General features: G+C 37.9%; 1 protein-coding gene across 1 annotated transcript; it reads left to right on the forward strand.

Annotated features, from left to right (window-relative positions):
* Positions 1–8,027: 8,027 nt before the first annotated feature.
* LOC106306194 (VIN3-like protein 1) lies at positions 8,028–10,292 on the forward strand (the record flags this gene model as incomplete). The annotated part of the gene is given in 3 exon segments (XM_013742714.1): positions 8,028–8,492; positions 8,559–8,851; positions 8,931–10,292. Coding segments are annotated over 3 exon segments (1,785 nt in total). The 3' UTR covers positions 10,019–10,292.
* Positions 10,293–12,211: the final 1,919 nt, after the last annotated feature.

Genomic DNA, 12,211 nt, shown 5'->3' on the forward strand with positions numbered 1-12,211 from the left:
GGATCGAATTCACAGGGAGCTAGGGAACCAATTAGATTTAATAGTTATATGATTAAGCTAGGCTAATAGTTTATAAAGCAGTCAACAAGTTGAACAAGACAATTGTTCAGCTTGGCAAGGAGTTGTTTAATGGAAGGATGGTTGCTAAATCTAGGGTTTCTATTCAAGTAATCATGATTATAATGATATAGAGGCTAATTGTTGCTTGCAAGATATTATAGAACTCAAACAATAACAATAAGCTACCAGATCTCGCATGTCTAGATTATCTATCACTAGATCTAAGATCTCAACTCTCGCATGTTGATCTGTAGAAAGTGTCGATCGATTATTCTATAGGAATATCGATCGATACACCTTTCACAATATCGATCGATTAATCTATTGGATCATCGATCGATATCGCTTCTAGCAAGCTTTACGATCGGGGTGAATATGTGTTCACTAGGTTCCTAGATCAACTCTCGTCTTTCTCTAGGAATCCTAGCACAATTTGAATTATTCAGGAGATAAACCTTGCTCTCGCGTGCGCCTATTCATCCTAACATCATGGTTCTAGTTCGCGACTCTAGAACACAAGCAATAAGTTTTATTCAATTGATGGACTTCCTAACAACTTAGCAATTTATATTTGGGGCTAATCCCTCATCATATCTGAACCCTAAACCTAACAGGTGGATCTATTCAGACATGAAGTTTGTCACAGAAATCATAGATGAATATATAAGAAATTGCAATAGAATAGATAATAAAAACCAAAGGAGTTCCAGGAAGACTCTGAAGGAGTTCCTCCTTTCTTTCCTAACTAAGAACAATGAATTAAAGAAAGCTAGGCCGTCAACAATGGCTTAGAAAACACATAAATAGGGTTTTAGGTCGTCCAAGGGTAATCTGGTAATTTGTGGTTGCTTCTGGGCTTCAGTCGGTCATAAAATATGCTCAGCCCACATTCTGGCAGCACTGTCAACCGACACCAATGCTGCATTATTGATCGACAGTCCTTCATCTCCTCGACAGCTTCCTCTCGCTAGGCAGACTGACCACTCTTCAGTAAAACGGGCATAACTTCTGCTACATGTTGTTGATTGACCGCAAACGGTGGCATTGGAAAGATAAGTCAAAACTATATCTTGTGTCAAAATATGGGCTCAATCTAACGGTGGGAAGGTCTCTATCCATAGCTAGACATCTGACGCGTTTGTGCAGTCATGCACCTCAAAAGGCTCCAAAATCACCATATTTCTCCAGAACGTACTTCAACCTGTAAACACTCTAAATATACTCTATATAGTAGTAATTAGTTATTAAAAAAATTATAGACCATGACTAAAAGTAGGTAAAATCCATGGTCTATCAATCATTTTATTTATACATATACAATATTTTTTGTTTTTATTATATAATTTTTTTCGATGGACCGGATCAATTTTTATTAAAAGTTGTGGAACTAAAATATAATTAATATATCATGGATTGATCATATTAGACATTAAACAAATTATGACACAAAAACCTTATTTTTTTTCCACCGAACACATTCTTGAAAAAAATGAACAGTATTGTTTCCTTAGTTAAATTATTTTAACATTTATCATCCATATGGTTTTGAAAGGTTTCTGATCAACCATCGAGTTGATACATGTCATTTTAACGCTTTTAGTCGTATACTTAAGGAAAACTTACATTTTTTAATTTAAAGTCGTTTTAAAATAAACAAAATATAACATATAAGAAAAAAATCTAACATATAAGAAAAATATAACATATAAGGTTTCTTCATTTTTGTAATTTAAAGTCGTTTTAAAAATTTTAAAATACAACATATTAGGTTTCCTCATTTTTTGAAATTTAAAGTCATTTAAAAAAAATCAAAAAATAACATATAAGAAAAAAAATCTATTTTTTTATTATATGATTAATGTGATTGTTTAATTTTTTTTAATAATATAAAATTAAACAAAAATGAAGAAGGATGCAAAATTGTTATCAAATCTTTATTATTTATAGTCATTAATTGACATATATTATGGCTAATCATATTAGGTCATCCATGTATCACAAATCAATTTCAATTTTGTATCAATCCTTATATGAGAAGAACTTTCATTTCTCAAACCAACCATATGTTATCTACGAACCATAAGTGTATACACATACTTTAATGATAATATAATAAATAAATCAGAAGCATAACTTTATGTGAATTCTCAGTGTCAAATACATAATGAGCATCCCATAACTAAATCAGCAAAGCCTTATCTATAATACCCATATGTTCTACATGGCCATTGAACTCCTTGGGTGGTAAACCTTTAGTTAGCGGATCCGCTACCATCATGTCTGTCCTTATGTGCTCAAATGACACTCTATGTTTCTGAACTTCTTCTTTAACAGACAATTACTTCAACTCCATGTGCTTAGCACCTTTCGAGTACTTATCGTTCTTTGAAAAGAAGACAGCTGCAGAATTATCGCAGTAAATTCTCAACGGCTTGGCTATAGTGTCAAAAATTCGAAGCCCTGAGATGAAGTTCTGCAGCCATAGTGCATGAATTGTGGCCTCAAAGCATGCCACAAATTCAGCCTCCATAGCGGAAGTAGCAATGACATACTGCTTTCTACTTTTCCATGATATTGCTCCCCCAGTTTGTAGGAACAAGTAGCCAAACGTCAATTTTCTGCTATCAACGCATCCATCATAGTCTGAATCTGAATATCCAATGACTTCTAGCTGATCAGATCTCCTATATGTAAGTAAGCATGTGCTTTTGGTGCCTTGCAAGTACCTGAGAACCTTCTTTGCAACTTTCCAGTGGTCCATTCCGGGATTACTTTGATATCGACCCAACATTCCAACAGCAAAGTTGATATCGGGTCGAGTACATGTCTGAACATAATTCAAACTCCCAACCACCGATAAATAGGGAATTCTTTCCATTTCTTTACGCTCCAATTCATTTTTAGGACATTGCATTTTACTGAACTTGTCCCCCTTCTGAATTGGAGTTATTCCAGCAGAACATTTCTCCATTTTATATCTCTTTAAGATCTTATTGATATATCCTTCCTGAGACAAACTTAACAGTCCTTGTGATCTATCTCTAAATATTTCTATCCCGATCACATAAGATGTCTCACCCATATCTTTCATTTCAAAGTTGTTAGAGATATATTTTTTCACATCATGTAACATACCCATGTCATTTGTAGCAAGAAAAATATCATCAACATATAGGACTAATATAACAAACTTATTCCCAATGATTTTAATATAGATACATCGATCAACAATGATCTCTACAAAACCATATGACATGATGGTATCATTAAACTTTATAACGAAAACACCATTAACCGAAACATGTCAGTGACAACATATCATATTGATTAAATTAAATACGTATTTCCTTTGATAGATAATTCACGTTTATGCACACTAAATGAATTGCCATGTGCTAACGGTTATGCATATGCTATCAAAGATTTCATACACGTAAAAGCTTATTCCATTGTAAATCATTACGAGAATAGCATACTTGATCTTGTGATACCAAATCATTATATACGTTCTTTTCTCTTACGATGCCTTACTTTAAGGCCAAATTAATTACTATGATTTAAAACAAATCTCATGGACACTCTTTAAAATGGTTGATACCATATATGTTCATGAACAAAAAAGAGAATCTATTCTAGATTGAAATAATTAATTTATGCATGTGCCTTAACGATAACAACCGAATGTTGGTAAACTCAAAGTTGGCTTGAGAAACAAGCTATCCTAATCCTACCGAGTTATGGTTATCTAAAAGGATTATGATATACCTAAAAGTGTTATTACTAATAGGATTAGGAGTTATCTAGTCTTATATAAGGAGATGCATATGTTGTTGCATAACTTAATGAATTGTGTGAGTGATTGAGAGTTTAAGGTTTTGAGTGATTTTCCTTAAGGGATTAATAAGAGAGTTTATTAAACAAGTTCTTAGTTCGTGTGTGTGTTACTGAAATCGTGATAATAACTTGAAACCGAGATTATATATTTGGAATCAGAGTCGATATCACAATGAACGACGTCAAAGAAGAATCTGAGATGAACGTCAAAGAAGACGGACCTTCCTCGAATAGGTTTCCAGTGCTGAGGTCTATGAATTATACAGTCTGGGCCATGAAGATAAAAATTGCTCTCAAGGTCAACAAAGTGTGGGAAGCCATTGATCCATGCAACAAAATCGAAGAGAAAAACAACATGGCTATCGCCTTGATTTTTCAATCAATACCCGAAGAATTGACTCTACAGGTTGGAGATCTTGACACAGAGAAAGTAGTGTGGGATGCAATCAAGGCGAGACATGTTTGAGCTGAAAGAGTAAGAAATGCAAGATTACAGACGTTAATGGCAGAGTTTGATCGACTCAAGATGAAAGAAGGAGACACGATTGATACATTCGTTGGAAGACTGTACGAAATATCTTCAGAGTCAACCTCTCTAGGAGAAGTCATTGAAGAACCTAAAATCGTCAAGAAATTTTTGAAAAGTCTTCCAAGGAAGAAGTATATTCACATTGTTGCGTCTTTAGAGAAAGTTCTCGATCTAAACACTACAAGCTTCGAGGACATTGTGGGAAGGTTAAAAGCTTACGAGGAACGAATATGTGAAGAAGAAGAAGAAGAAGAAGAAGAAGAAGAAGAAGAAGAAGAAGAAGAAGAAGAAGAAGAAGAAGAAGAAGAAGAAGAAGAAGAAGAAGAAGAAGAAGAAGAAGAAGAAGAAGAAGAAGAAGAAGAAGAAGAAGAAGAAGAAGAAGAAGAAGAAGAAGAAGAAGAAGAAGAAGAAGAAGAAGAAGAAGAAGAAGAAGAAGAAGAAGAAGAAGAAGAAGAAGAAGAAGAAGAAGAAGAAGAAGAAGAAGAAGAAGAAGAAGAAGAAGAAGAAGAAGAAGAAGAAGAAGAAGAAGAAGAAGAAGAAGAAGAAGAGGAGCAACAAGACGATCAAGGAAAACTGATGTATGCCAACTCCGAAACTCAAAAAGATGGATACGGAAGTTACAGTGGTAACAGAGGAAGAGGACGAGGAGGTCGCTCTACCTGGATAAGAAGAGGTCGTAGTAGGTTTGAAAACTTCCAAGCTCAACGAGATGCGTATAAACAAGGGCTAGGACGAGATACTTCTCATATCACATGCTTTCAATGTGATAAAATAGGTCATTACGTGTCAGAATGTCCATATAGGTTGCTGAAACTTCAAGAAACAGTTGAGAAGAAGACTAAAGATACAGAAGAAGCCGATGAACTGATGATGCATGAAGTAGTCTATCTCAATGAGAAGAAAGTAAATCCAACCGTGTTTGATTCTGATCCCGATGCTAAGAATGTATGGTACCTTGACAATGGAGCTAGCAACCATATGAGCAGTACTCGAATGTTCTTGGTGAAACTCGATGAGTCAATAACGGGAAAGGTGAGGTTTGGAGATGATTCCCACATTAATATAAAGGGAAAGAGATCGATTCAGATTCTCTTTAAAGGAGGAGAGAAAAGGATCTTGAACAACGTCTACTATATACCCGGTTTGAAGAGTAATATAGTTAGCTTGGGTCAAGCAACAGAAGCCGGATGTGAAGTAAAAATGAAGGATGATCTACTGATATTGTATGACAGGTTCGGAAACTTGATGGTTAAGACGACCAGATCCAAGAATAGATTGTATAAAGTCACTTTGTCTGTCGAGAATCTCGAATGCTTGCAAATCACGGCAATGACCGAGTCATCTAAATGGCATGCCCGCCTTGGCCATATCAACACTGATACGATGAAGACAATGGTTAACAAGGAACTTGTGATTGGGGTACCAACTATGCACGTCGATAAAGAAACGTGTATGTCATGCCTTCTTGGGAAGCAAACGAGAAGGCCCTTCCCTCAAGCAACTATCTACCGAGCAACTAATCCTCTTGAACTTGTCCACGACGATCTTTGTGGGCCTATCACACCGCCTACACCAGCAGGCAAGAGGTATATCTGTGTACTCATTGACGATCACACTCGTTACATGTGGACTGTGTTGTTAAAGGGGAAAAGTGAAGCGTTCGAAAAGTTTAACCGATTCAAGTTGTTAGCTGAGAAAGAAACAAGATCAAAACTTAAAACGTTTAGATCAGACAGAGGTGGCGAGTTCATGTCACATGAGTTCCAATTCTATTGCGAGAAAAACGGAGTCAATAGGCACTTGACAGCTCCATATTCTCCTCAATATAACAGAGTTGTCGAGCGATGGAATTGAACTCTCCTAGAGATGACTAGGAGTATTCTTAAACACATGAGTGTACCGAATATATTTTGGGGTGAAGCTATAAGGCATGCCACTTACCTAATCAATAGGACCGCAACACGATCGTTGGTTGGTAAGACACCGTACGAGGCTCTACGATGCAAGAAACCAAACCTTGCGCATCTGAAGATATTTGGGTGTGTCTGTTATGCCAAAACAGATACGATAGGAAGAGAAAGAAACTCGATGATAGGTCTAAACTCTTGGTCTACTTGGGAACGGAACCTGGCTCTAAAGCCTACCGACTACTTGATCCTGAAAAGAAAAGAATAGTAGTCAGCTGCGATGTTGTCATTGACGAAGACATAAGCTGGAACTGGAGCAACTCCCAGTCAATGGATTACAACGACATAAAAGGTTTTGAGGTTACATTAATAGGAGTTAGTGAAAGTCTCGAGATAGAAGGCACACAAACTCAGAATGAGACTGAAGCTATTGTTGAAGATGACTATGGAGGTGAGGAGAATGATGATGACGATGACGATAATGATGAAGAGGAGCAAAACCAACTCAGATGATCTTCGAGAGTTAGCACCAAACCCGCATACTTAGAGGATTATATACTTATCGCCGAAACAGAGTGTGAACGTCTTCTTATGATAATTAACGATGAGCCCTGGGATTGGTCTGAAGCTAAGGAGCTAGAAGTCTGGGTTGATGCATGTAAAGATGAGATCTTCTCAATAGAGAAGAACAATACTTGGGAACTCGTGGATCTTCCTGTAGGTGTAAAACCCATAGACTTGAAGTGGGTATTCAAGATTAAGAGGAACGCTGATGGTAGTATTAGCAAATACAAAGCGCGGTTGGTGGCAAAAGGTTATGTTCAACGTCATGGAGTTGATTATGATGAAGTCTTTGCGCCGATAGCTTGTATTGAGACGATATGTTTGGTCATTGCAATCGCAGCATCACAAAAGTGGGAGATACATATTTCTACACGGAGAGCTGAGAGAAGAAGTGTTCGTCACACAATCAGAAGGGTTCCAAGTCGCATGCAAAGAAAGAAAGGCTTACAAGCTAAAGAAGGCTCTTTATGGCTTAAAACAAACACATAGGTCTTGGAACACTAAGTTAAACAAAATAATTAGAGAGTTCAAGTTTCAGAGGTGCTCCAAGGAGCCTTCAATGTAATAGAAAAGACGAGAAAACTGGAACTCTCATCGTGGTAGTATATGTCGACGATCTGCTCGTCACAGGGACTTCGATAAAACAGATTCTTGAGTTTAAACGAGAGATGGCGACTAAGTTCGAGTTGAGTGATCTTGGCAAATTGACGTATTATCTAGGAATTGAAGTGCTTCAGTGTCAAGAAGGTATTGCGTTGAATCAAGAAAGGTACAATAATATCTATGCTGTAAAGCCTCTAAAACCAATGAAGTTAAAATCTCAATCGGATCCTAGTATAAGATGTCAGGAAATTATACTTTAGCAACGTAATCAATATCTATGGACAACAATAGGACCATAGATCTAGATTTTTGTTTTGGTAATTGTGATATACAATGTCAAAGGTTTTTGAGTTGGTCATGACAGCAAACAAATTATTATTATGGAACAGAGGCCCGAAAGCCCAACATGATAATTATTACAAACATCTTAAAAAGTCAAAACTACAAAGTGTGCCCTAGAATCCGGAACTTCATCTCTTTCCTCCCCCCAAATTGAGCCGCCGTGGCAATCTCATTCTCAGGCCGTCGCCAAATTCTCACGCTTAATCAACGAATCATGTGAAAAGAGCTTCAATTTCGCAAAAAAAAAAAATGGATACAAAATCGAAGATCTCGCAGTCCCGCAAGAACCACAACAAGTCAAGCAAGAAGCACGACGCCAACAAGAAACATCAACAACAAGAGGACGATGTCGGAATCACGAACTCGTGGATCTGCAAGAACGCGTCTTGCAGAGCCAACGTGCCGAAAGACGATTCCTTTTGCAAGAGATGCTCTTGTTGCGTGTGCCATTCTTTCGACGAGAACAAAGATCCAAGCCTCTGGTTGGTTTGCGAGTCCGAGAAACCAAACGACGTCGAGTTCTGTGGCTTGTCGTGCCATGTCGAGTGTGCGTTTCGTGAAGACAAGGTTGGGGTTACTAGTATTGGTAACCTGATGAAGCTTGATGGGTGTTTCTGTTGCTACTCTTGCGGCAAAGTCTCTGAGATTCTTGGGTAAGTTTTCTTCTTTTGATCAGGAGACATGGTTAGAGTTTCTGATGTGTGTTTTGTATGATGAAGATGTTGGAAGAAGCAGCTTGTGGCGGCAAAGGATGCGCGAAGGAGAGATGTTCTGTGTTACAGGATAGAGATGAGTTACAGGCTTCTCGATGGGACTTGTCGGTTTTCTGAGTTACATGAGGTTGTTAAAGCTGCTAAGTCTATGCTGGAAGATGAAGTCGGTCCTCTTGATGGGCCTTCTGCGAGAACTGACCGTGGCATTGTTAGTCGGCTTCCTGTTGCGAGCGACGTGCAAGAGCTCTGCACTTCTGCTATCAAAATGGCTGAGGATTGGTCAGCCAACATAGCTAGAGGTTTGAATTTAGAGACATCTTTTGGTTTAGATATGTTTTACTTAAAAGAGGGAATGGTGATGTAAGTTTTGTTTTGCAGATTCGATTCCTGCTGCGTGCAGGTTTCATTTTGAAGATGTTGCGTCTACACGCGTGACTCTTCGTCTGATTGAGCTCCCTAGTGCTGAAGAATGTGGAGTAACGGGTTATAGGTTATGGTGTTTCAAGAAAGGAGAGACGCCTGAGGATGACCAGTTTCTTGATTTGAGTAGAGCAGAGAGGAGGATATTATTAGCTGACCTTGACCCGTGCAAGGAGTACATGTTCCGTGTTGTATCTTACACAGAAGCTGGTTGTTTAGGTCATTCTAACGCTAGATGTGTTACAAAGAGCGTTGAGATATTGCGTGATAACTCTGTGGAGGGTAGGACGAAGAGGAGGATTAACGTATTAGGAAATGATCAGGCTTCAGATCGAGAGGAGAAAAGCAGCATTTCCTCGGGATTTCAAATCGGGCAACTTGGGAAGTATGTGGAATTGGCTGAAGCTCAGGAGGATGGCCTGCTTGACGCGTTTTACGATGTAGATACTGATAAAAGCAGTGAGCCAGAGGAAGAAGTGCCACCTCGACGACCACTTGGGTTTGACCTTAATGTAGTTTCAGTACCAGACTTGAATGAGGAGTTCACTCAACCTGATTCTTCTGGTGGTGAAGACAATGGAGTGCCATTAGATTCACTAGCTGAGGCTGATGTTGGTAACGGTAATGGTAATTATAATGATGATGATGATACTGTGTCTAACGGTACACAGAAGAACAACAATTGCTTGGTGAGATCAGATGGAAGCGGTGATGATCCCGAGTTTGATTTCCTCATGACCAGGAAGAGGAAAGCAGATTCAATCAGTCACGGATCAGAGAACAACGAGTGTGACAGTTCACCGATTGATGACACTATTGAGAAATGCATGAAGGTGGTTAGGTGGCTGGAGTGCGAAGGCCACATCGAGAAAACATTTAGGATCAGGTTCTTGACATGGTTCGGCTTGAACTCGACTGCTCAAGAGCAATCTGTTGTGAGCACGTTTGTGCAGACTCTAGAAGATGATCCAAGCAGCCTTGCTGAGCAGCTTCTTCATGTATTCTCTGATGTTGTCTCCAACAAAAGGCCAAACAATGGATCTTGAAGCAGTAGCAAGCTCTTTTACTAATCAATTCTTTGTTAGTATTAGTATTTATGAATAATATATTATTAGAACCAAAATAGTCCATGATTTCTCCCTAACATGGATTTCGGATATTATTCTATCTTTGGATTGGGTGTAGGATTTGACCTAAAAGACTCTTGAGGGCAAGCATTTTGCCTTTCTTCCTTGTTTATGTTCATATCTATTGAAACTAAGAGGTCTTGAACTATTTGCTTTGTTGTGTATCTCACTCACTATGAATAGTTTGTTATTATCTCCCTGCCAAGTTCAAATAGTCAGGTGTTTTTGTAAGACTAAGTGGAATTAAACAAATGCTACATGTTGGTTAAGTTATAAGGACAATGGTTGTACTATTGCCTGACAGTTGAGAAATGTTCAAAGTCAAATATCAAAAACCTGAACACATTAATCCTTAATCTCCTTGCTATAATGAAGAGTATCCACGGCATGTTGCATCAATGGGCCGTTTATTCATGTTCCACTTGGTGGATATTCTGATGAGAGTGCCATTTCTGTCTCGCATTCACTAGATAATCATTCTGAAGTCGTGGATCAGTTATTTTCCCAAGCTTTGATCATGGGACAATTAATATCGCCCGAAAACTATGCTTTTGCCTCTCTAATTTAGTACTGTATCTTTCAGACCAGTTAGAATGTAAGCAAGATCACAACAGATGTGAAAACATCTGACTTTGTTCCGGACCACATACCTACATTACACAACTGTCTTGAGATTGAAAAATCGTATGTAAATCAGAATTGTAGAACAAAAGCTAATGTTATATAATGTACCTGCTTTTTAAATACTTAGAGGTTCGTATTTAAATCGGCATATATCCGTAGTTTGATTCAAGATAAAATAGTCTGCATTGGGTTGCTGAAGAAAATCCAAGCATGGATTTTGTGCTTGGAAATAAATCACTACCTCATCAAGCATAATGCTACTCATTCTGAGTTCTCGAAATAGTGGTCTGTTCTTGATAAAGTGGATACAAAAGCTTTAGCTGCTCCAATGGGCTATCTTAACATGTATAATCACTACTTAATCCCTCAAAAAACATGTCCTATAGATTTCACATGTTCCAGCAACTCATAGTTTTTGTACCCAATCAAATACACTTTACACAATATATATAAGGTCTTTCTAAAAACAAGAGCAATCGTTACCATCTATGAACCAACCTATACTCTCTGACGTTCTTCATTGTTTTCCAAAGCTGAAGACTCTCAGATTTTGTTCTTCCACCTCAAACTTCTTATGAAAGTTATTATACGTAAACGAGAAAAGTGCATTTGATAAACTGATATGTACGAGAAACAAATATGAGAGGCTTGTAGGCCATGGAAATATGGAATGAGGTTGTTGTTTCAAAGACTTCAGAAAGTTTTCCATTGTTGATGGATATATATATATATATATATATATATATATTTGTTTTTAAGAATTGTAATACATCTTTTTTGTGCTATTAAAAAGTTAAAATCTGCAATTGTCAGCCCAAAAAAAAATTCAAGATCAAGAAACGAATATTATCTCTCACTCAAAGCTCCCAAAAAAATCCTTAAGGTCGCTAGAAAGACAATCCAACCCAGATCAACAACACTCTCGAAGGCTGAATGGAGAAGCTGGTCCTTCTGAAACATCCAAACAACCGCAAATGCACTTAATCCCAACTATCGCCAAACGGAGGATGGATTTTTAAGCTCCTACATTCCTAAGTCTTTAGTCATAGCAAGCTAGAACTGTTGTGGGTCACTCCCAGCCAGAGCGACCAGCCAGAGCGACCAGCTCAAGTCACTCGCGTTTTGACGGGTCGAGACACAAAGAAACGCGTCGGGAGTGACCTCCTGGAGCGACTATGCTAGGTCACTCCGCGTGTTTTGCTTGGACGATTTTTATGTTATTTCAGGGGCCTTTTGGTCATTTTTTTTGATGTTTTTACACTTTCTAAACCTAAGTTAAGTACTTTTGTAAGTCATTGGAGGCAGATAATCTCTTTTCGAGAGAGAAGAACTAGTAAAAACTTCTTTTGATTCAGATTTCATTGCTTTCATCTTGTGTTCTTGTTGATTTCTTATCTATTTCTCTACATGATTAATCTGAAATCCAATATGGGTTTAAGAGGAATCATGGAGATTAGTGAGTAATCACCTTTTGAATTCATGGGTTAG

Source organism: Brassica oleracea, chromosome C7 (assembly GCF_000695525.1).
Source record: "Brassica oleracea var. oleracea cultivar TO1000 chromosome C7, BOL, whole genome shotgun sequence".
Classification (NCBI taxonomy): Eukaryota; Viridiplantae; Streptophyta; class Magnoliopsida; order Brassicales; family Brassicaceae; genus Brassica; species Brassica oleracea.